This window comes from Cyanistes caeruleus, chromosome 25, assembly GCF_971803275.1.
Source record: "Cyanistes caeruleus chromosome 25, bCyaCae1.hap1.1, whole genome shotgun sequence".
Taxonomy (NCBI): Eukaryota; Metazoa; Chordata; class Aves; order Passeriformes; family Paridae; genus Cyanistes; species Cyanistes caeruleus.
In genome coordinates, this window is record NC_141725.1 from 4,678,496 (window position 1) to 4,703,379 (window position 24,884).

At 47.4% G+C, this 24,884-nt stretch overlaps 1 protein-coding gene across 7 annotated transcripts in view; it reads right to left on the minus strand.

Annotated features, from left to right (window-relative positions):
* GATAD2A (GATA zinc finger domain containing 2A) overlaps positions 1 to 24,884 on the minus strand; it is a 49,266-nt gene that overhangs the window by 1,262 nt on the left and 23,120 nt on the right. For 3 of the 7 annotated variants that reach the window (XM_086862528.1, XM_086862529.1, XM_086862530.1), the window contains exons 4-11: positions 22,793 to 22,919; positions 21,057 to 21,185; positions 17,107 to 17,199; positions 13,073 to 13,204; positions 10,363 to 10,530; positions 8,617 to 8,896; positions 6,516 to 6,805; positions 551 to 725 (exon numbers count right to left, since the gene is read on the minus strand). In XM_086862528.1, the coding sequence (XP_086718654.1) occupies positions 551 to 725; positions 6,516 to 6,805; positions 8,617 to 8,896; positions 10,363 to 10,530; positions 13,073 to 13,204; positions 17,107 to 17,199; positions 21,057 to 21,185; positions 22,793 to 22,919 (1,394 nt within the window). The other 4 variants (XM_086862532.1, XM_086862533.1, XM_086862534.1 and 1 more) reach the window with 3 other exon arrangements.

The following is a 24,884-nucleotide window of genomic DNA, read 5'->3' on the forward strand; positions in this document are numbered from 1 at the left end:
GTCGCAAATTTATCCTGAGAAGGGTCAAAAATGAGGATTTGAGGTCTCTGGAGTTATGGAATAATTTGGATATTTGGAGCAATAATTTCAATTATTATTGAATTAAACCTTTCTAAATCCTCAAACATCTCAATTCCAAATGAATAATTTGAATATTTGGAGCAATAATATCCAATTATTATTTAACTAAACATTTCTAGATCCTTAAATATTTCAATTCCAAATGAATAATTTGGATATCTGGAGCAATAATTTCAATTGTTATTGAATTAAACCTTTCTAAATCCTCAAACATCTCAATTCCAAGTGGAAAATTTGGATATCTGGAGCAATAATTTCAATTATTATTGAATTAAACCTTTCTAAATCCTCAAACATCTCAATTCCAAACAGAAAATTTAAATTTTTCCATGGATTTTCCCTCCCGCCGTCGCCATCCGACGAGGACAACCCACCACAACTTCCACCTCAAAACCCCTCCAATATTCCAACTTAAAAAAATCCGGGAATTTTCCCTCTGCCATTCCAAGGAAAATCCCTTTTCCTCTACCTGTGCCCATGGGATTTTTCTTCCAGGCGCCCGCTCCGCCTTTTCCGGATCTTTCCGAGTGTTTTCCGGGCCGGCTCCCGAGGGTGCCCGAGGAGCTCTGGAGCTTTGGGGAGGAGCTGAAGGCGTGCAGGACCCCTCGGGAAGCGCCAGCACCTCGGGACATCTGGCTGGAACTCTGAAAAATAAAATAAAATCCCAAAAAAAAATTAATAGAAATAAAAATTTGGGATGTGGGTTTTGTTTGGGATTAAAAAATTCCGAAGGGTTTTGGGGTGGGGGAGGTTGGGAGTTTTGGGATCCTTGTGGGATGAGGGATTTGGGTAAAAAGCAGCAAAAAAAGGGATTGAATTGAGGTCAGTTGGGTGTTTTGGTGCTGGGGCAGCTCCTGGGATGGATCCCCAGCACCAAATTTAATAGAAATAAAAATTTGGGATGTGGTTTTTGTTTGGGATTAAAAATTCCAAAGGGTTTTGGGGTGGGATGATTTTTATGGTTTGGAATTTGGAGGTTGGGAGTTTTGGGATCCTTGTGGGAAGAGGAATTTGGGTAAAAAGCAGCAAAAAAAAGGAATTGAATTTAATAGAAATAAAAATTTGGGATGTGGTTTTTGTTTGGGATTAAAAATTCCAAAGTTTTGGGGTGGGTTTTTTTTTGGTTTGGAATTTGGAGGTTGGATCTAAAGCAGGTTGGGAGTTTTGGGATCCTTGTGGGATGAGGAATTTGGGTAAAAAGCAGCAAAAAAAAGGAATTGAATTTAATATAAATAAAAAACTGGGATGTGGTTTTTGTTTGGGATTAAAAATTCCAAAGGGTTTTGGGTTTTTTTTTGGTTTGGAATTTGGAGGTTGGGAGTTTTGGGATCCTTGTGGGATGAGGGATTTGGGTAAAAAGCAGCAAGAAAAGGGATTGAATTTAATAGAAATAAAAATTTGGGATGTGGGTTTTGTTTGGGATTAAAAATTCCAAGGGGTTTTGGGGTGGGATGATTTTTATGGAGGGAATTTGGAGGTTGGGAGTTTTGGGATCCTTGTGGGATGAAGAATTTGGGTAAAAAGCAGCAAGAAAAGGGATTGAATTTAATAGAAATAAAAATTTGGGATGTGGTTTTTGTTTGGGATTAAAAAATCCGAAGGGTTTTGGGGTGGGATGATTTTTATGGAGGGAATTTGGAGGTTGGGAGTTTTGGGATCCTTGTGGGATGAGGAATTTGGGTAAAAAGCAGCAAAAAAAAGGGATTGAATTGAGGTCAGTTGGGTGTTTTGGTGCTGGGGCAGCTCTTGGGATGGATCCCCAGCACCTCGGGACATCTGGCTGGAACTCTGAAAAATAAAATAAAATCCCCCAAAAAATTAATAGAAATAAAAATTTGGGATGTGGGTTTTGTTTGGGATTAAAAATTCCAAAGGGTTTTGGGGTGGGGGAGGTTGGGAGTTTTGGGATCCTTGTGGGATGAGGGATTTGGGTAAAAAGCAGCAAAAAAAAGGAATTGAATTTAATATAAATAAAAATTTGGGATGTGGTTTTTGTTTGGGATTAAAAAATTCCAAAGGGTTTTGGGGTGGGATGATTTTTATGGTTTGGAATTTGGAGGTTGGGAGTTTTGGGATCCTTGTGGGATGAAGAATTTGGGTAAAAAGCAGCAAAAAAAGGGATTGAATTGAGGTCAGTTGGGTGTTTTGGTGCTGGGGCAGCTCTTGGGATGGATCCCCAGCACCAAATTTAATAGAAATAAAAATTTGGGATGTGGTTTTTGTTTGGGATTAAAAATTTCCAAAGTTTTGGGGTGGGTTTTTTATGGTTTGGAATTTGGAGGTTGGATCTAAAGGAGGTTGGGAGTTTTGGGATCCTTGTGGGATGAAGAATTTGGGTAAAAAGCAGCAAAAAAAAAGGAATTGAATTTAATAGAAATAAAAATTTGGGATGTGGTTTTTGTTTGGGATTAAAAATTCCAAGGGGTTTTGGGGTGGGATGATTTTTATGGAGGGAATTTGGAGGTTGGGAGTTTTGGGATCCTTGTGGGATGAAGAATTTGGGTAAAAAGCAGCAAAAAAAGGGATTGAATTGAGGTCAGTTGGGTGTTTTGGTGCTGGGGCAGCTCTTGGGATGGATCCCCAGCACCTCGGGACATCTGGCTGGAACTCTGAAAAATAAAATAAAATCCCCCCAAAAAATTAATAGAAATAAAAATTTGGGATGTGGGTTTTGTTTGGGATTAAAAATTCCAAAGTTTTGGTGGAATTTGGGAGTTTTGGGATCCTTGTGGGATGAGGAATTTGGGTAAAAAGCAAAAAAAAGGAATTGAATTTAATATAAATAAAAATCTGGGATGTGGTTTTTGTTTGGGATTAAAAATTCCAAAGGGTTTTGGGGTGGGGGAGGTTGGGAGTTTTGGGATCCTTGTGGGATGAAGAATTTGGGTAAAAAGCAGCAAAAAAAGGGATTGAATTGAGGTCAGTTGGGTGTTTTGGTGCTGGGGCAGCTCTTGGGATGGATCCCCAGCACCTCGGGACATCTGGCTGGAACTCTGAAAAATAAAATAAAATCCCCCCAAAAAATTAATAGAAATAAAAATTTGGGATGTGGGTTTGGTTTGGGATTAAAAATTCCAAAGGGTTTTGGGGTGGGATGATTTTTATGGAGGGAATTTGGAGGTTGGGAGTTTTGGGATCCTTGTGGGATGAGGAATTTGGGTAAAAAGCAGCAAGAAAAGGGATTGAATTTAATAGAAATAAAAATTTGGGATGTGGTTTTTGTTTGGGATTAAAAATTCCAAAGTTTTGGTGGAATTTGGGAGTTTTGGGATCCTTGTGGGATGAGGAATTTGGGTAAAAAGCAGCAAAAAAAAGGAATTGAATTTAATATAAATAAAAATTTGGGATGTGGTTTTTGTTTGGAATTAAAAAATTCCGAGGGGTTTTGGGGTGGGATTTTTTTGGTTTGGAATTTGGAGGTTGGATCTAAAGCAGGTTGAGAGTTTTGGGATCCTTGTGGGATGAGGAATTTGGGTAAAAATCAGCAAAAAAAGGGATTGAATTGAGGTCAGTTGGGTGTTTTGGTGCTGGGGCAGCTCTTGGGATGGATCCCCAGCACCTCGGGACATCTGGCTGGAACTCTGAAAAATAAAATAAAATCCCCCCAAAAAATTAATAGAAATAAAAATTTGGGATGTGGGTTTTGTTTGGGATTAAAAATTCCAAAGTTTTGGTGGAATTTGGGAGTTTTGGGATCCTTGTGGGATGAAGAATTTGGGTAAAAAGCAGCAAGAAAAGGGATTGAATTTAATAGAAATAAAAATTTGGGATGTGGTTTTTGTTTGGGATTAAAAATTCCAAAGTTTTGGTGGAATTTGGGAGTTTTGGGATCCTTGTGGGATGAGGAATTTGGGTAAAAAGCAGCAAAAAAAGGGATTGAATTGAGGTCAGTTGGGTGTTTTGGTGCTGGGGCAGCTCTTGGGATGGATCCCCAGCACCAAATTTAATATAAATAAAAATCTGGGATGTAGTTTTTGTTTGGGATTAAAAATTCCAAAGTTTTGGGGTGGGTTTTTTTTTGGTTTGGAATTTGGAGGTTGGATCTAAAGGAGGTTGGGAGTTTTGGGATCCTTGTGGGATGAGGAATTTGGGTAAAAAGCAGCAAAAAAAAAGGAATTGAATTTAATAGAAATAAAAATTTGGGATGTGGTTTTTGTTTGGGATTAAAAATTCCAAGGGGTTTTGGGGTGGGGGAGGTTGGGAGTTTTGGGATCCTTGTGGGATGAGGAATTTGGGTAAAAAGCAGCAAAAAAAAGGAATTGAATTTAATATAAATAAAAATCTGGGATGTGGTTTTTGTTTGGGATTAAAAATTCCAAGGGGTTTTGGGGTGGGATGATTTTTATGGTTTGGAATTTGGAGGGAATTTGGAGGTTGGGAGTTTTGGGATCCTTGTGGGATGAGGGATTTGGGTAAAAAGCAGCAAAAAAAGGGATTGAATTGAGGTCAGTTGGGTGTTTTGGTGCTGGGGCAGCTCCTGGGATGGATCCCCAGCACCAAATTTAATAGAAATAAAAATTTGGGATGTGGTTTTTGTTTGGGATTAAAAATTCCAAAGGGTTTTGGGGTGGGATGATTTTTATGGTTTGGAATTTGGAGGTTGGGAGTTTTGGGATCCTTGTGGGATGAAGAATTTGGGTAAAAAGCAGCAAAAAAAGGAATTGAATTGAGGTCAGTTTGGTGTTTTGGTGCTGGGGCAGCTCTTGGGATGGATCCCCAGCACCAAATTTAATAGAAATAAAAATTTGGGATGTGGTTTTTGTTTGGGATTAAAAATTCCAAAGGGTTTTGGGGTGGGATGATTTTTATGGTTTGGAATTTGGAGGTTGGGAGTTTTGGGATCCTTGTGGGATGAGGAATTTGGGTAAAAAGCAGCAAAAAAAAGGAATTGAATTTAATAGAAATAAAAAACTGGGATGTGGTTTTTGTTTGGGATTAAAAATTCCAAAGGGTTTTGGGGTGGGATGATTTTTTTGGTTTGGAATTTGGAGGTTGGGAGTTTTGGGATCCTTGTGGGATGAAGAATTTGGGTAAAAAGCAGCAAAAAAAGGGATTGAATTGAGGTCAGTTGGGTGTTTTGGTGCTGGGGCAGCTCTTGGGATGGATCCCCAGCACCAAATTTAATATAAATAAAAATTTGGGATGTGGTTTTTGTTTGGGATTAAAAATTCCGAAGTTTTGGGGTGGGTTTTTTATGGTTTGGAATTTGGAGGTTGGATCTAAAGGAGGTTGGGAGTTTTGGGATCCTTGTGGGATGAAGAATTTGGGTAAAAAGCAGCAAAAAAAAAGGAATTGAATTTAATAGAAATAAAAATTTGGGATGTGGTTTTGTTTGGGATTAAAAATTCCAAAGTTTTGGTGGAATTTGGGAGTTTTGGGATCCTTGTGGGATGAGGAATTTGGGTAAAAAGCAGCAAAAAAAGGGATTGAATTTAATATAAATAAAAATCTGGGATGTGGTTTTTGTTTGGGATAAAAAATTCCAAAGGGTTTTGGGGTTTTTTTTGGTTTGGAATTTGGAGGTTGGGAGTTTTGGGATCCTTGTGGGATGAAGAATTTGGGTAAAAAGCAGCAAAAAAAAGGGATTGAATTGAGGTCAGTTGGGTGTTTTGGTGCTGGGGCAGCTCTTGGGATGGATCCAAGGGTTGGGAAAATTGGGAATATTCACCTGGAAAAGGATCCAGAGCCCTTCCAGAGCCTAAAGGGGCTCCAGGGGAGCTGCAGAGGGGACAAGGGATGGAGGGACAGGACACAGGGAAGGGATTTAAACTGGGAAAAGGGAGATTTGGGAGGAATTTTGGGCAGGAATTCCTCCCTGTGAGGGTGGGAAGGGGCTGGGCTGGAATTCCCAGAGGAGCTGCCCCTGGAAGCGTCCAAGGCCGGGCTGGAGGGAGCTTGGAGCAGCCTGGAAGGTGGGAATGGAGGAGCTTTGGGATCAGAAAATCCTTGGGATCGGATGATTTTTGGTACTGGATGATTTTTGGGATTGGATGATTTTTGGGATGGGATGATTTTTGGGATTGGATGATTTTTGGGACTGGATGATTTTTGGGACTGGATGATTTTTGGGATTGGATGATTTTTGGGACTGGATGACTTCTGGGATCAGATGACTTTTGGGACTGATTTTTGTGACTGTCTGACTTTTGGGACTGATTTTTGGGACTGTCTGATTTTCGTGACTGATTTTTGTGACTGTCTGATTTTTGTGACTGATTTTTGTGACTGCCTGACTTTTGGGACTGATTTTTGGGACTGATTTTTGTGACTGCCTGATTTTTGTAACTACCTGATCTCTGAGCTCAAACACCCTTTAGCACCCAGAACCACACCTCCAACCCATCTCACCCTGAGGGCCAAACTCAACCCCTGCACCAACTCCAAGCGTTTTTCCCCCTCTGGAAAAGCGGGATCAGCCGGGGCCGGGCCCTCACCTGCTTGAGCGCGTGGTGCTGCCCCACAGGCTCGGCCTTGGGCTGCCCGGGAGGGGCCGTTTGCTGCAGGATCCTCTGCTCGATCTCCTGCTCCTGCTGCAGGGCCTTGACGAAGGCGGCCTTGAGCCGGTTCGTGTGCTCGGCCTTCAGAGCCTTCTTCTGGTTGGAGGCCATGCAGGTCTCGCACATGATGGTGCCGTTCTTCTCCTCCCGCCAGCGGCATGTGAAGTCCGTGTGGCACTGGGCACACAGGTAGGGCTCCCGGCAGGACACGGCCACCGCCACCTTCCCTGAGGGACAAACATGGCGGGTCAGCCCAGTGGCACCTTCCCTGAGGGAAAAATTCCTGGGATGGGCCCAGTGGCAGCTTTCCTGAGGGACAAATTCCCAGTATTGACACCACCACCTTCCCTGAGGGACAAACATGGTGGGTCAGCCCAGTGGCACCTTCCCTGAGGGAAAAATTCCTGGTATTGGCCCTGCCATCTTCCCTGAGGGAAAAATTCCTGGGATTGGCCCTGCCATCTTCCCTGAGGGAAAAATTCCTGGGATTGGCCCTGCCACCTTCCCTGAGGGATAAATTCCTGGGAAGGGCCCAGTGCCACCTTCCCTGAGGGACAAACCTGGCGGGTCAGCCCAGTGCCACCTTCCCTGAGGGAAAAATTCCTGGGATTGGCACTGCCATCTTCCCTGAGGGACAAATTCCTGGTACTGACACCGCCATCTTCCCTTCCTCCCTGAGGGAAAAATTCCTGGGATGGGCCCAGTGGCAGCTTTCCTGAGGGACAAATTCCCAGTATTGACACCGCCACCTTCCCTGAGGGACAAACATGGTGGGTCAGCCCAGTGGCACCTTCCCTGAGGGAAAAATTCCTGGTATTGGCCCTGCCATCTTCCCTGAGGGAAAAATTCCTGGGATTGGCACTGCCACCTTCCCTGAGGGACTAACATGGCGGGTCAGCCCAGTGGCACCTTTCCTGAGGGACAAATTCCTGGTATTGGCCCTGCCATCTTCCCTGAGGGAAAAATTCCTGGGATTGACACTGCCATCTTCCCTGAGGGACAAATTCCTGGGAAGGGCCCAGTGCCACCTTCCCTGAGGGACAAACATGGCGAGTCAGCCCAGTGCCACCTTCCCTGAGGGAAAAATTCCTGGTATTGACACTGCCATCTTCCCTGAGGGACAAATTCCTGGTACTGACACCGCCATCTTCCCTTCCTCCCTGAGGGAAAAATTCCTGGGAAGGGCCCAGTGTCACCCTCCCTGAGGGACAAACATGGCGAGTCAGCCCAGTGGCACCTTCCCTGAGGGAAAAATTCCTGGTATTGACACTGCCATCTTCCCTGAGGGAAAAATTCCTGGGATTGACACTGCCATCTTCCCTGAGGGAAAAATTCCTGGGATTGACACTGCCACCTTCCCTGAGGGACAAACATGGCGGCCCAGCCCCAGCGCAGAGGGCCCTGAGGTTTCAGTGATTTCTGTGAGTTTTAAACGATCTCGTGAGGTTTCAAAGATTCCTGTGAGGTTGAAATGATTCTTGTGAAGTTTAAACCCTGCATTTCTGGAGGGTTCAATGGTTCCTGCCTGGTTTAAATGATTTCTGCCAGGTTTAAACAATCCCTGTCAGGTTTCAATGATTCCTGGGGGTTCAAACCCTGCATTTCTGGAGCTTTCAGTGATTCCTGCCAGGTTTAAATGATTCCTCTGAGGTTCAAACCCTGCATTTCTGGAGCTTTCAGTGATTTCTGTGTACTTTAAATGATTCCTGCTGGGCTCAAACCCTGCATTTCTGGAACTTTCAATGGTTTCCATGGGGTTTCAATGATTTCTCTGAGGTTCAAACCCTGCATTTCTGGAGCTTTCAGTGATTTCTGCCAGGTTTAAATGATTCCTGCCAGGTTTAAATGATTCCTGCCAGGTTTAAATTATTCCTGCCAGGCTTAAATTATTCCTGACAGGTTTAAACCCTGCATTTCTGCAGCTTTCAATGATTTCTCTGTAGTTTCAATGATTCCTCTGAGCTTCAAACCCCTCATTTCCACATCTTCACCTCACCCCACCACCTTTAAACCCGGCTTATCCCCTCTCTGAGCTCACCTTGAGTCTCCAGCAGGTTCTGCACCACCTCCTCCAGCCCCACCAGGTAAATGAACTCGTTGTTGGCGGCGCTGGGCAGGAAATTCATCTCTGGGGCGGGAGGTTTGGGCGGGGGGATCTCCAGCAGCGTTTTCTCCAGCTGCTTGCGCAGCGCCAGCTTGGCCGCGGCCTGCCGGCTGCCCGGAGCCTCGCCGGTGCCCGCCAGCGCCGTGCCGCCCGCCGGGGATGGGCCTGAGGGGCCTGAGGGGACACCTGAGCCCTTCAGGGATGTGGGGGATGCCTGGAAAGAGATGGGAATGCGATCATTGGGGTTATTTGGGTTATTTGGATCATTGGGAATGGGATCCATGTGTGCCCGGAGCCTCGCCGGTGCCCGCCAGCGCCGTGCCGCCCGCCGGGGATGGGCCTGAGGGGCCTGAGGGGACACCTGAGCCCTTCAGGGATGTGGGGGATGCCTGTGGAGAGATGGGAATGGGATTATTTGGATTATTGGGATTATTTGGATCATTGGGAATGGGATCCATGTGTGCCCGGAGCCTCGCCGGTGCCCGCCAGCGCCATGCCGCCCGCCGGGGATGGGCCTGAGGGGACACCTGAGCCCTTCAGGGATGTGGGGGATGCCTGTGGAGAGATGGGAATGGGATTATTGGGATTATTTGGATCATTGGGAATGGGATCCATGTGTGCCCGGAGCCTCGCCGGTGCCCGCCAGCGCCGTGCCGCCCGCCGGGGATGGGCCTGAGGGGACACCTGAGCCCTTCAGGGATGTGGGGGATGCCTGTGGAGAGATGGGAATGGGATCATTGGGATTATTTGGAATGGGATCATTGGGATTATTTGGAATGGGATTATTTGGATCATTTGGAATGGGATCCATGTGTGCCATGGCCCACCAACACCGTGCTGCTTGCCAGGGCCAGGCCTGAGGGGCCTGAGGGGAGCCCTGAGCCCTTCAGGGATGTGGGGGATGCCTGTGGAGAGATGGGAATGGGATCATTGGGAATCAGGGAACGGCATCATTTGGATCATTGGGAATCAGTGGGGGTGGGTTCCACCAGGAAGCGTTGGAGGACCTTTGGGATTGGAAGATTTTTGGGACTGGAGGATTTTTGGGTGCCAGGCCCGCTTGCCCTATCCCCATCTCCATCTCCATCCCCATCCCCATCCCCATCCACCTCCAGCAGAAAGAGCGGGACAACAACAAGGTGACCCTGCCATTCCCACTCCATTCCCAATGGAATTCCCGATGGAATTCCCGGCATTCCCAGCTCCCCACCTGCGGGATGCAGGCTGGTATTACCCATTCCCACCCCATTCCCGATGGAATTCCCGGAATTCCCAGCATTCCCAGCTCCCCATCTGCGGGATGTCCATTCCCACCCCATTCCCGATGGAATTCCCGATGGAATTCCTGGCATTCCCAGCTCCCCACCTGCGGGATGCAGGCCGGTATTACCCATTCCCACCCCATTCCCACCCCATTCCCACCCCATTCCCGATGGAATTCCTGGCATTCCCAGCTCCCCACCTGCAGGATGTCCATTCCCACCCCATTCCCGATGGAATTCCCGGCATTCCCGATGGAATTCCCGGCATTCCCAATGGCATTCCCGGCATTCCCAGCACCCCACCTGCGGGATGTCCATTCCCACCCCATTCCCGATGGCATTCCCGGCATTCCTGATGGAATTCCCGGCATTCCCGATGGAATTCCCGATGGCATTCCCGGCATTCCCAGCTCCCCACCTGCGGGATGTTGACGAGCAGGCTGGCGCTGGGCACGTTGGCCACGCGGATCAGCCCCTGCTGGATGATCCTCTGGCCCTGCAGCTGCACCGAGGGCACCGAGGCGCGCGGCGCCAGCAGCAGCGGCGGCGGCCCCGAGCTCGAGTGCTGCCGGATCGTGTGGATTTGCTGGGAACACACGGAAAAAAGAGCGGGAAAAGCGTGGGAAAGTGGGAATGAATCAGGTGTGAAGGAAATAAACTCAGGAATGGTTTTCCCTTTCCCTCCATCTTTCCCTTTCCCTCCATTTTTCCCTCTCTCTCCATCTTTCCCTCAAGGATCAGGGGACAGGAAAAGCCCTGAGCATTCCAGCCCCAAATCCCAAAGTTTTGGACTGGATTTGCTGGGAAAACATGGAAAAGTGTTTGGGAAAGTGGGAATGAGCCAGGAGTGAAGGAAAACAAACCCAGGAATGTTCTTCCCTCTCCCTCCATCTTTTCCCTCAAGGATCAGGGGACAAGAAGTGCCCTGAGCATTCCAGCCCCAAATCCCAAAGTTTTGGACTGGATTTGCTGGGAACACACGGAAAAAAGAGTGGGAAAAGTGTGGGAAAGTGGGAATGAGCCAGGAGTGAAGGAAATAAACCCAGGAATGTTCTTCCCTCTCCCTCCATCTTTCCCTTCCCCTCAAGGATTAAGGGACAAGGAGCACCCTGAGCATTCCAGCTCCAAATCCCAAAGTTTTGGACTGGATTTGCTGGGAAAACATGGAAAAGTGTTTGGGAAAGTGGGAATGAGTCAGGAGTGAAGGAAAATAAACCCAGGAATGTTCTTCCCTCTCACTCTATCTTTCCCTTCCCCTCAAGGCTCAAGGTACAAGAAGTGCCCTGAGCATTCCAGCCCCACATTCCCACATTTCTGAGTGGATTTGTATGGAAAACATGGAAAAGTGTTTGGGAAAGTGGGAATGAGCCAGGCACAAAGGAAATAAACCCAGGAATGGTTTTCCCTTTCCCTCCATCTTTCCCTTTCCCTCCATTTTTCCCTCACTCTCCATCTTTCCCTCAAGGATCAGGGCACAAGAAAAGCCCTGAGCATTCCAGCCCCACATTCCCACATTTCTGAGTGGATTTGTATGGAAAACATGGAAAAGGGGGTTGGGAATCCATGCAAAAGTGGGAATGAGCCAGGAGAGAAGGAAATAAACTCAGGAATGGTTTTCCCTTTCCCTCCATCTTTCCCTCTCCCTCCAACTTTCCTTCAAGGCTCAAGGTACAAGAAAAGCCCTGAGCATTCCAGCCCCACATTCCCACATTTCTGAGTGGATTTGTATGGAAAACATGGAAAAGTGTTTGGGAAAGTGGGAATGAGCCAGGAGAGAAGGAAATAAACCCAGGAATGTTCTTCCCTCTCCCTCCATCTTTCCCTTCCCCTCAAGGATCAAGGGACAAGAAGTGCCCTGAGCATTCCAGCCCCAAATCCCAAAGTTTTGGACTGGATTTGCTGGGAACACATGGAAAAAAGAGTGGGAAAAGCGTGGGAAAGTGGGAATGAGCCAGGAGTGAAGGAAATAAATCCAGGAATGTTCTTCCCTCTCCCTCCATCTTTCCCTTCCCCTCAAGGATTAAGGGACAAGAAAAGCCCTGAGCATTCCAGCCCCACATTCCCACATTTCTGAGTGGATTTGTATGGAAAACATGGAAAAGGGGGTTGGGAATCCATGCAAAAGTGGGAATGAGCCAGGAGAGAAGGAAATAAACTCAGGAATGGTTTTCCCTTTCCCTCCATCTTTCCCTTTCCCTCCATTTTTCTCTCTCCCTCCATCTTCCCCTCAAGGATCAGGGGACAGGAAAAGCCCTGAGCATTCCAGCCCCAAATCCCAAAGTTTTGGACTGGATTTGCTGGGAAAACACGGAAAAAAGAGTGGGAAAAGCGTGGGAAAGTGGGAATGAGCCAGGCACGAAGGAAATAAATCCAGGAATGTTCTTCCCTTTCCCTCCATCTTTCCCTTCCCCTCAAGGATCAGGGGACAGGAAAAGCCCTGAGCATTCCAGCCCCACATTCCCACATTTCTGAGTGGATTTGTATGGAAAACATGGAAAAGGGGGTTGGGAAACCATGCAAAAGTGGGAATGAGCCAGGAGAGAAGGAAATAAACCCAGGAATGGTTTTCCTTCTCCCTCCATCTTTCCCTTTTCCCACAGGACAAGAAGTGCCCTGAGCATTCCAGCCCCAAATTCCCACATTTCTGATTGGATTTGCATGGAAAACACGGAAAAGGGGGTTGGGAATCCATGGAAAAGTGGGAATGAGCCAGGAGAGAAGGAAAACAAACCCAGGAATGTTCTTCCCTTTCCCTCCAAACCACGGGACAAGGAGCACCCTGAGCATTCCAGCCCCAAATCCCAAAGTTTTGGACTGGATTTGCAGGGAAAACACGGAAAAGGAGATTGGGAATCCATGGAAAAGTGGGAATCAAAAGGCACAAAGCCAAAGAAACCCTGGAATGACACAAACAAAGCCCAAAAATCCCAGGAAACCTCGCTGTTATCCCTGGAATTCCACAGGGTGTCTGAACCAAGGGGGGGGGAGATCCTGAATTTTTTCCTGGGATGGGAAAAGCGGGAAAAAATGGGGAAAAAATGGGAAAAAAGGGGGAAAAAATGGGGAAAAAGGGGGAAAAAGTGGGAAAAAAGTGGGAAAAAAGTGGGAAAAAAGTGGGAAAAGCTCACCTGGGCCCCTCGGACCAGGGGGGGCATCACGATCTGGGGGCTCTGCTGAGATCCCAACTTGGCCGTGGCCGCTTGGCCCCCCCGGAGCAGCGGAGGGGGAATCCCAGAGCCCGGAATGCGGCTGGAAGAGGGCTGGAAAAACGGGAAAAGGCGTCAGCAGGAATCTGGGAATGCTGGGAGTGCAGGGGGGGAGGGGGAGGGATGGGGGGAAGGGGGGGGAATGGGGGAATAATGGGAAAAATGGGGAAAAAATGGGGAAAAATGGGGAAAAAATGGGAAAAAATGAGGGGAAAATGTGGAGAAATGAGGGAAAAATGAAGGGAAAATTGGGAAGAAATGGGAAAAAATGGGGGGAAATGGGGAAAATAATGGGAAAAATGGGGAAAAAATGGGGGAAAATGGGGAAAAAATGGGGAAAATGGGGAAAAATGGGGAAAAAATGAGGGGAAAATGTGGAGAAATGAGGGAAAAATGGGGGGAAAATTGGGAGGAAATGGGAAAAATGGGAAGAAATGGGAAAAAATGGGGAAAATGGGGAAAAATGGGGAAAAATGGGGAAAAAATGGGGGAAAATGGGAAAAAATGGGGAAAAATGGGGAAAAAATGGGGAAAAATGGGGAAAAAATGGGAAAAAATGAGGGGAAAATGTGGAGAAATGAGGGAAAAATGAAAGGAAAATTGGGAGGAAATGGGAAAAATGGGGGAAAATGGGAAAAAATGGGGGAAATGGGAAAAAATGGGGGAAATGGGGGGAAATGGGGAAAAATGGGAAAAAATGGGGGGAAAATGTGGAGAAATGAGGGAAAAATGGGAAAAATTGGGGGAAAATGGGAAAAAAATGAGGGGAAAATGTGGAGAAATGAGGGAAAAATGGGGGGAAAATTGGGAGAAAATGGGAAAAATGGGGGAAAATGGGGGGAAATGGGGAAAAATGGGAAAAAATGGGAGGAAAATGTGGGAAAAATGGGGGGAAAATGTGAAGAAATGGGGGAAAAATGGGGGGAAAATGGGAAAAAATGGGAAAAATGGGAAGAAATGGGAAAAAATGGGGGAAATGGGAAAATAATGGGAAAAAATGGGAAAAAATGGGGGAAAATGGGAATAAATGGGGAAAAATGGGGAATAAATGGGAAAAAAATGAGGGGAAAATATGGAGAAATGAGGGAAAAATGGGGGGAAAATTGGGAGAAAATGGGAAAAATGGGAAGAAATGGGAAAAAATGGGGAAAAATGGGAAAAAAATGGGGAAAAATGGGGGAAAATGGGAAAAAATGGGGGGAAATGGGGAAAAAATGGGGGAAAATTGGGAGAAAATGGGAAAAATGGGAAGAAATGGGAAAAAATGGGGGGAAATGTGGGAAAGATGGGAAAAGTGGGAAAAAATGTTGGAAAAAATGGGGAAAAATGAGGGGAAAATGTGGAGAAATGAGGGAAAAATGGGAAAAATTGGGGGAAAATGGGGAAAAATGGGGAAAAATGGGGAGAATTGGGGGGAAATGTGGGAAAGATAAGGGAAAAATGGGAAAATGTGGGAAAAATAGGGAAAAATGAGGGGAAAATGGGAAAAATAGGGGGGAAATTGAGAGAAAATGGGAAAAATGGGAAGAAATTGAAAAAATAGGGGGAAAATGGGAAAAATAGGGGGAAATGGGGAGAAAATTGGGAAAAATGGAGGGAAAATCAGGAGAAAATGGGAAGAAATGGAAAAAATTGGGGGGAGTTGGGAACAAATTGGGAAAATGAGAAAAAAATGTGGGGAAAGTGGGAGAAAATAGGGAAAAATTGGGAAAATTGGGGGGAAATCGTGTTTGGAATGGTGGGAATGGGTAATGGGAATGTTGGGATTTGAGGAGGGAAAAGAAAAGCAGGAAAAAAAAAAGGAGGAAGGAAGAAAAAACTTGGGAAAAATCCTGGGAAAGGAAAAAAAAATAAAAAAAAAGATGAAAAAAATGGAAGAGGGAAGAAAAAATTCTGGAAAAATGATGGAAAAGGGAAAGGAGTGAGGAGAAAGTTTGGAAAAGCTGCTGCTCGAGGATTCCCGGGATTCTGATCCGGAATTCCAAACATTCCCGGGGTTTGTCCTTTCCCTCCTCATCCTCCCCCTGGATTTGGGATGTTGGGAATTTCCTTCCCATTCCCAGGGAATTCCTCAGCTCCTCCCTCTGGAATTTCTCCTCTCTCGGGGTTAATTCCTCCCAAAATTCCACAGGATTTTTGGGATTTACTCCGAGATTCCCCAAAGGTTTCCCGGATCCTCTGGAAAAGATTCCGGCACCTCCGGATTTGGGAATCCCTCCCTTCCCTCTGGAATTCCAGGCCTTTTCCAAACCCTTTTCCAGGGAAAATTCCTCGTGCTGGAGCAGTTTGGGAATTTGAATTCCTTTATCCCGAGGGAAAAAAAAGCAGGAATGTTCTAATCCCAAAATTCTGAATTCCAGGGGTGATTCCTTCCCATGGATTCCGGGATTTTCCTTCCCTGAGGATTCCCAGGATTTATCTCAGCCTGGAATGGGATCAAAGAGAATCCTGGGATTCCCTGAGCGATTCCAGAGGAAATCCAGGGATTCCATCATGGGAAAATCCTGGGATTCCTTCAAAGAAAATCCAGGAATTCCCTGGTGGGAAAATCCTGGGATTCCTTCAAAGAAAATCCTGGGATTCCCTTGACAATTCCAGAGAAAATCCAGGAATTCCCTCCTGGAAAATCCCAGGATTCCTTCAAAGAAAATCCAGGAATTCCCTCCTGGAAAATCCTGGGATTCCTTTGAGGAAAATCCCGGGATTCCTTCAGCAATTCCAGAGGAAATCCAGGAATTCCCTCTTGGGAAAATCCCAGGATTCCTTCAAAGAAAATCCCAGGATTCCCTCAACAATTCCAGAGGAAATCCAGGAATTCCCTCACAGGAAAATCCCGGGATTCCTTCAGCAATTCCATAGGAAATTCTGGAATTCCATCATGGGAAAATCCCAGGATTCCATCACAGAAAATCCCGGGATTCCCTCAACAATTCAGAGGAAATCCAGGAATTCTCTCAACAATTCCAGAGGAAATCCAGGAATTCCCTCCCAGGAAAACCCCAGGATTCCTTTGAGGAAAATCCCAGGATTCCCCTCAGCAATTCTGGAGAATTCTGGGATTCCTTCACAGAAAATCCAGGAATTCCCTCAACAATTCCAGAGGAAATCCAGGAATTCTCTCACAGGAAAATCCCAGGATTCCATCAAAGAAAATCCAGGAATTCCCTCACAGGAAAATCCCAGGATTCCCTCAACAATTCCAGAACCAATTCCCCCTTTTCCAAAGGCACCACCGGGATCATCGATCCCCTCTCTCCCATCCCCCCCTTTTCCCTTATCCCTAAAACCCGTGGGAGCTGGGCACTTCCCGGGATTTTCCAGGGGATTTCCCGGGATTTTCCAGGATTTTCCAGGATTTTCCCGGGATTTCCCGGGATTTCCTGGGATTTTCCAGGGGATTTCCCGGGATTTCCCGGGATTTTCCAGGATTTTCCCGGGATTTCCCGGGATTTCCCGGGATTTCCCCGGGGATTTTCCAGGATTTCCCGGGATTTCCCAGGATTTTCCCGGGATTTCCCGGGATTTCCCAGGATTTTCCAGAATTTCCCGGGATTTCCCGGGATTTCCCGGGATTTTCCCGGATTTCCCGGGATTTCCCGGGATTTTCCAGGGGATTTCCAGGGGATTTCCCGGGATTTCCCGGGATTTCCCGGGATTTTCCAGGATTTCCCGGGATTTCCTGGGATTTTCCAGGGGATTTCCCGGGATTTCCCGGGATTTTCCAGGGGATTTCCCAGGGATTTCCCGGGATTTTCCAGGATTTTCCCGGGATTTCCTGGGATTTTCCAGGGGATTTCCCGGGATTTCCCGGGATTTTCCAGGATTTTCCCGAGATTTCCCGGGATTTTCCTGGGATTTCCCGGGATTTCCCGGGATTTTCCAGGATTTTCCCGGGATTTCCCGGGATTTCCCGGGATTTCCCAGGATTTCCCGGGATTTTCCCGGCTCCCACTGACCTGGAGGGAAGTTTTCCCAGCGGGAGCAGCCTGAGGGCCCCGCAGGAGGGGCGGGGGCGCGGCCGCGGCGCTTCCAGAGGGAGCCGAGGAAAGCTGGAAAAAGGCAAAAGCGGAAAGAGAGAGGCGGGATGAGGCTGGAAAAGCGGGAATAGAGAGCGGGAAAAGCTCGGGAAGGGATCCGGCTCCTCCTCCCGGACCTGAGAGAGGAGGGGGTTCGGGAATCACAGGAGAATCCTTGGGAATAGAGGGAAAGTTCTTGGGAATTCACAGAAAAATCCTTGGGAATCAAAGAGAAAATCCTTGGGAATGAGAGGAGAATCCTTGGGAATAGAGGGAAAGTTCTTGGGAATAGAGGGAAAGTTCTTGGGAATCAGAGGGAAAATCCTTGGGAATCAGTGAGAAAATCTTTGGGAATGAGAGGGAAAATCCTCAGGGATAGAGGGAAAATCCTTGGGAATTCACAGAAAAATCCTTGGGAATCAGAGGAAAAATCCTTGGGAATGAGAGGAGAATCCTTGGGAATTAGAGGAGAATCGTTGGGAATAGAGGGAAAGCTTTTGGGAATTGACAGAAAAATCCTTGGGAATGAAAGGAGAATCCTTGGGAATTCACAGAAAAATCCTTGGGAATTAAAGAGAAAATCCTTGGGAATGAGAGGAGAATCCTTGGGAATTAGAGGGAAAGTCTTTGGGAATTAGAGGAGAATCTTTGGGAATAAAGGGAAAATCCTTGGGAATTCACAGAAAAATCCTTGGGAATGAGAGGAGAATCCTTGGGAATAGAGAAAAAGTTCTTGGGAATAGAGGAAAAGTTCTTGGGAATAGAGAAATTTTAGGAATTCACAGAAAAATTCTTGGAAATTAAAGAGAAAATCCTTGGGAATGAGAGGAGAATCCTTGGGAATGAGAGGAGAATCTTTGGGAATCAGTGAGAAAGTCTTTGGGAATTAGAGAAGAATCGTTGGGAATAGAGGGAAAGTTCTTGGGAGATCACAGAAAAATCCTTGGGAATGAGAGGGAAAATCCTCAGGGATAGAGGGAAAATCCTTGGGAGATCACAGAAAAATCCTTGGGAATAGAGGGAAAATCCTTGGGAATTAGAGGAGAATCCTTGGGAATAGAGGGAAAGTTCTTGGGAATCAGAGAGAAAATCCTTGGGAATGAGAGGGAAAATCCTCAGGAACGGAGGGAAAATTCTTGGGAATTCGCAGAAAAATCCTTGGGAATCAGTGGGAAAATCCTTGGGAATGAGAGGAGAATCCTTGGGAATAGAGGGAAAGTTTTTGGGAATTCACAGAAAAATCCTTGGGAATTAAAGAGAAAATCCTTGGGAATCAGAGGAGAATCTTTGGGAATCAGTGGGAAAGTCTTTGGGAATTAGAGGAAAATCCTTGGGAATAAAGGGAAAATCCTTGGGAATTCACAGAAAAATCCTTGGGAATGAGAGGAGAATCTTTGGGAACAGAGGGAAAGTTCTTGGGAATTGACAGAAAAATTCTTGGGAATGAGAGGAAAAATCCTCAGGGATAGAGGGAAAATCCTTGGGAATTCACAGAAAAATCCTTGGGAGTGAGAGGAGAATCCTTGGGAGTGAGAGGAGAATCTTTGGGAATCAGTGGGAAAGTCTTTGGGAATTAGAGGAGAATCGTTGGGAATAGAGGGAAAGTTCTTGGGAATGAGAGGGAAAATCCTTGGGAATGAAAGGAGAATCCTTGGGAATTCACAGAAAAATCCTTGGGAATCAGAGGGAAAGTCTTTGGGAATTAGAGGAGAATCCTTGGGAATTAGAGGGGAAGTTTTTGGGAATTCACAGAAAAATCCTTGGGAATGAGAGGAGAATCTTTGGGAATGAGAGGGAAAGTTCTTGGGAATTGACAGAAAAATCCTTGGGAATTAAAGAGAAAATCCTTGGGAATCAGAGGAGAATCTTTGGGAATCAGTGAGAAAGTCTTTGGGAATGAGAGGAGAATCCTTGGGAATAGAGGGAAAATCCTTGGGAATGAGAGGAGAATCCTTGGGAATGAGAGGGAAAGTTCTTGGGAATAGAGGGGAAGTTTTTGGGAATAGAGGGGAAGTTTTTGGGAATAGAGGGGAAGTTTTTGGGAATTCACAGAAAAATCCTTGGGAATTAGAGGAGAATCTTTGGGAATAGAGGGAAAGATCTTGGGAATTCACAGAAAAATCCTTGGGAATCAGTGGGAAAGTCTTTGGGAATTAGAGGAGAATCCTTGGGAATAGAGGGAAAAATCCTTGGGAGATCACAGAAAAATCCTTGGGAATTCACAGAAAAATCCTTGGGAATTAGAGTGGAATCCTTGGGAATTAGAGTGGAATCCTTGGGAATTAGAGGGAAAATCCTTGGGAGATCACAGAAAAATCCTCAGGAATCAGTGGGAAAATCCTTGGGAATTCATAGAAAAATCCTTGGGAATCAGAGAGAAAATCCCTGGGAATGAGAGGGAAAATCCCTGGGAATTATTGGGAGAATCCTTGGGAATTCACAGAAAAATTCTCAGGAATCCGTAGGAAAATCTTCAGGAATTTGGGACCTCAGGATTCCCAGAATTCCAGGACAAAAAAAATCGGGGAAAATCCTTGGGATGTTGAGAAATTCGGGAGAAATTCCCGGGAATTGGCGGGAAAATCCCAGGAAAATCCCGGGAAAGGGGACACAGCAAGAGTTGAGAAATCCTGGGAAAAAAGAGTTCAAAATTCCCAGGAAAAGGGAATTAAAAATCTTGGGAAAAGAGCAGTGAAATCCTGGGAAAAGGGATAAAAAAATCCCAGGAAAAGGGGTAAAAAATCCAGAAAAAATGCTAAAATATCCCAGAAAATGGCTGTAAAATCCCAGGAAAAGCCATGAAATCCCAGGAAAAGAACAACAGCAGTGAAATCCCGGGAAAAGAGCAGTAAAATCCCAGGAAAAGGGGTAAAAAATCCAGAAAAAATGCTAAAAAAATCAAAGAAAAGGGATAAAAATCCCAGAAAAGTGCTGTAAAATCCCAGGAAATGCCACGAAATCCCAGGAAAAACCACAAAATCCCAGGAAAAGAACAACAGCAGTGAAATCCTGGGATAAGAGCAGTGAAATCCCGGGATAAGGGGCAAAAAATCCCAGGAAAAGGGGTAAAAAATCCAGAAAAAAGGTTAAAAAATCCCAGAAAATGGCTGTAAAATCCCAGGAAAAGCCATGAAATCCCAGAAAAAGCCATGAAATCCCAGGAAAAGAACAACAGCAGTGAAATCCCGGGAAAAGGGGTAAAAAATCCAGAAAAAATGCTAAAAAAATCAAAGAAAAGGGATAAAAATCCCAGAAAATGGCTGTAAAATCCCAGGAAAAGCCACGAAATCCCAGGAAAAGCCATGAAATCCCAGGAAAAGAACAACAGCAGTGAAATCCCGGGATAAGAGCCATGGAATCCTGGGATAAGAGCTGTGGAATCCCGGGAAAAGGGGTAAAAAAATCACAGAAAAGGAATAAAAACCCCAGAAAATGGCTGTAAAATCCCAGGAAAATCCATGAAATCCCAGGAAAAGCCATGAAATCCCAGGAAAAGAACAACAGCAGTGAAATCCCGGGATAAGAGCAGTAAAATCCTGGGAAAAGGGGTAAAAAATCCAGGAAAAATGCTAAAATATCCCAGAAAATGGCTGTAAAATCCCAGGAAATGGCTGTAAAATCCCAGGAAAAGCCACGAAATCCCAGGAAAAGAACAAGAGCAGTGAAATCCCGGGATAAGAGCCATGGAATCCCGGGAAAAGGGGTAAAAAATCCCGGGAAAAGGGGTAAAAAATCCAGAAAAAAGGCTAAAAAATCCCAGAAAATGGCTATAAAATCCCAGGAAAAGCCACAAAATCCCAGAAAAAACCACAAAATCCCAGGAAAAGAACAACAGCAGTGAAATCCCGGGCTAAGAGCCGCGGAATCCCGGGAAAAGCGGGAATTCCCACCTTGGGCGCGGGCGCTTCCTTCTGGCTCTGGCTCTGCCTCAGTTTCTTGAGCAGCACCAGCTTGGCCTCCTCCAGGCGCAGCTCCTCCTGCAGCTGCCGGATCAGGCGCTCCCGCTGCTCCGGGCTCCGCTGGAAACCCGGGAAAACCACAAACCCGCGGCAGAGAGCGGAGACACGGCACGGTGAGAATTCCCGCAGCACCGGAGGTGATTCCATCCCGGGTATTCCCGGTGATTCCCAATGATTCCATCCCGGGTATTCCCGGTGATTCCCAATGATTCCATCCCGGTGATTCCCACCCGATCCCGCTGATTCCATCCCGGGTATTCCCAGTGATTCCCACCCGATCCCAATGATTCCATCCCGGGTATTCCCGGTGATTCCCACCCGATCCCGCTGATTCCATCCCGGGTATTCCCGGTGATTCCCACCCGATCCCGCTGATTCCATCCCGGGTATTCCCGGTGATTCCCACCCGATCCCGCTGATTCCATCCCGGGTATTCCCGGTGATTCCCAATGATTCCATCCCGGTTATTCCCACCCGATCCCGGTGATTCCATCCCGGGTATTCCCACCCGATCCCGATGATTCCATCCCGGGTATTCCCGGTGATTCCCACCCGATCCCGCTGATTCCATCCCGGGTATTCCCGGTGATTCCCACCCGATCCCGCTGATTCCATCCCGGGTATTCCCACCCGATCCCGGAGATTCCATCCCGGGTATTCCCACCCGATCCCGGAGATTCCATCCCGGGTATTCCCGGTGATTCCCAATGATTCCATCCCGGGTATTCCCACCCGATCCCGGTGATTCCATCCCGCGTATTCCCACCCGATCCCGCTGATTCCATCCCGGGTATTCCCGGTGATTCCCAATGATTCCATCCCGGGTATTCCCACCCGATCCCGGAGATTCCATCCCGGGTATTCCCGGTGATTCCCACCCGATCCCGGTGATTCCCAATGATTCCATCCCGGGTTTTCCCAGCCGATCCCAGTTATTCCACGCTGATATTCCCACCCAGTCCTGGGTTATTCCAGGCTGATATTCCCGGTTATTCCCACCCAATCCTGGGTTATTCCCAATGACCCAATCCCAGTTATTCCCATCCAATCCCAGTTATTCCAGGCTGATATTCCTGGTTATTCCCACCCAATCCCGGTTATTCCCAATGATTCCATCCCACTTATTCCCACCCAGTCCTGGGTTATTCCAAGCTGATCCCAGGTTATTCCCAACGATCTAATTCCAATTATTCTGGGTTGATATTCCCAGTTATTCCAGGCTGATCCCAGGTTATTCCCAATGATCTAATCCTGGTTATTCCAGGCTGATATTCCCAGTTATTTCCACCCAATCCCGGTTATTCCAGGCTGATATTCCTGGTGATTCCTCCCAATTCCCGGTGATTCCCTCCCAATTCCCAGTGATTCCCGCCGCCATTCCCGGTGATTCCCCCCAATTCCCGCTGATTCCCCCCAATTCCCGCTGATTCCCCCCAATTCCCGGTGATTCCCGCTGCCATTCCCGGTGATTCCCCCCAATTCCCGGTGATTCCCCCCGATTCCCGGTGATTCCCCCCGATTCCCCGTGATTCCCGCCGCCATTCCCGGTGATTCCCGCCGCCATTCCCGCTGATTCCCTCCCGGTTCCCAGTGATTCCCCCCAATTCCCGCTGATTCCCCCCAATTCCCGCTGATTCCCGCCGCCATTCCCGGATTTCGGGGCTCACCAGGAGGCCGGGCCCGGGCTGGGGGGGCCCTGCGGGGTCCAGCCCGTTCAGCCGGGGGCTCCCGGCCTCGGTGTCCGACAGAACGATCACATCCGGAGACACCCCACGGTGATCCCGCCGGGAATCCCTGCCGGAGGAACGGGAATGGGGATGGGGATGGGATGGGATTGGGAATGGGGATGGGATGGGAATGGGATGGGATTGGGGATGGGAATGGGATGGGATCCATGGGAATGGGGATGGGATTGGGAATGGGATGGGGATGGGAATGGGAATGGGGATGAGATGGGAATGTGGGAATGGGGATGGGAATGGGAATGGGAATGGGATGGGATGGGATGGGGATGGGATGGGGATGTGGGAATGGGATGGGATGGGATGGGATGGAATCCATGGGATGGGATGGGATGGGATGGGATTGGGAATGTGGGAATGGGATGGGATGGGATTGGGAATGGGGATGAGATGGGAATGTGGGAATGGGGATGGGAATGGGAATGGGAATGGGAATGGGAATGGGATGGGATGGGATGGGATCCATGGGAATGGGAATGTGGGAATGGGGATGGGAATGTGGGGATGGGAATGGGATGGGATGGGATTGGGAATGGGATGGGAATGTGGGAATGAGAATGGGATGGGAATGGGAACAAGATCAGAACAGCTCAAGGAACCGCGGCACCATCCCAGCCCCTTCCCAGAGATCATCCCAGCCATTCCCAGAGATTCCAGCCATTCCCAGAGATTCCAGCCATTCCCAGAGATCATTCCAGCCATTCCCAGAGATCATCCCAGCCATTCCCAGAGATTCCAGCCATTCCCAGAGATCATCCCAGCCATTCCCAGAGATTCCAGCCATTCCCAGAGATCATCCCAGTCATTCCCAGAGATTCCAGCCATTCCCAGAGATTCCAGCCATTCCCAGAGATCATCCCAGTCATTCCCAGAGATTCCAGCCATTCCCAGAGATTCCAGCCATTCCCAGAGATCATCCCAGCCATTCCCAGAGATTCCAGCCTTTCCCAGCCCTTTCCCAGCCATTCCAATCCTTTTCCAGCGTTTTCCAGCCCTTTCCAAACTCTTTTCCCTTCCCTTTCCAGACATTTTCCAGCCCTTTTCCGTTCCTTTTCCTGGCCCTTCTCCAGCTCCTCTTCCAAGGTTTTTCCAGCCCTTTTCCAGGGCTTTTCCAGCCTTTTCCCGCTCCCTTTTCCAGGGAATTCCAGCGCTGGGAGAAGGGCCCAAGGCAGGAACTTCAGGAGCGGGAAAATTCCAAAGGCTCAGGAATGTCCTCTAGAGGGCCCAGTGAGCCAGGGAATCCCAAATCCAGGGAATCCCAAATCCAGGGAATCCCAAACCCAGGGAATCCCCAAATCCAGGGAATTCCCAAATCCAGGGAATCCCAAACCCAGGGAATCCCCAAATCCAGGGAATCCCAAATCCAGGGAATCCCAAACCCAGGGAATCCCCAAATCCAGGGAATCCCAAACCCAGGGAATCCCCAAATCCAGGGAATCCCCAAACCCAGGGAATCCCAAACCCAGGGAATCCCCAAATCCAGGGAATTCCCAAATCCAGGGAATCCCAAACCCAGGGAATCCCCAAATCCAGGGATTTCCCAATCCAGGGAATCCCAATCCAGGGAATCCCCAAATCCAGGGAATCCCAGATCCAGGGAATCCCAAATCCAGGGAATCCCAAATCCAGGGAATCCCAAATCCAGGGAATCCCAAATCCAGGGAATTCCCAAATCCAGGGAATCCCCAAATCCAGGGAATCCCAAATCCAGGGAATCCCAAACCCAGAATTCCAGGGAATCCTCACCCTTTGGAAGTGCTCATATCCACGGGCTCATCCTGATAAAAACCGGGATCCAATCCCAGAAAATTCCCGGAATTCCCAGAATTCCTCACCCTTTGGAAGTGCTCATCTCCAAACTCATCCCGATAAAAACCGGGATCCAAACCCCGGAATTCCCGGAATTCCCGGAATTCCTCACCCTTTGGAAGTGCTCAAATCCATGGGCTCATCCCCAAACTTATCTCAATAAAAACCAGGATCCAAACCCCAGAATTCCCGGAATTCCAAGGAATCC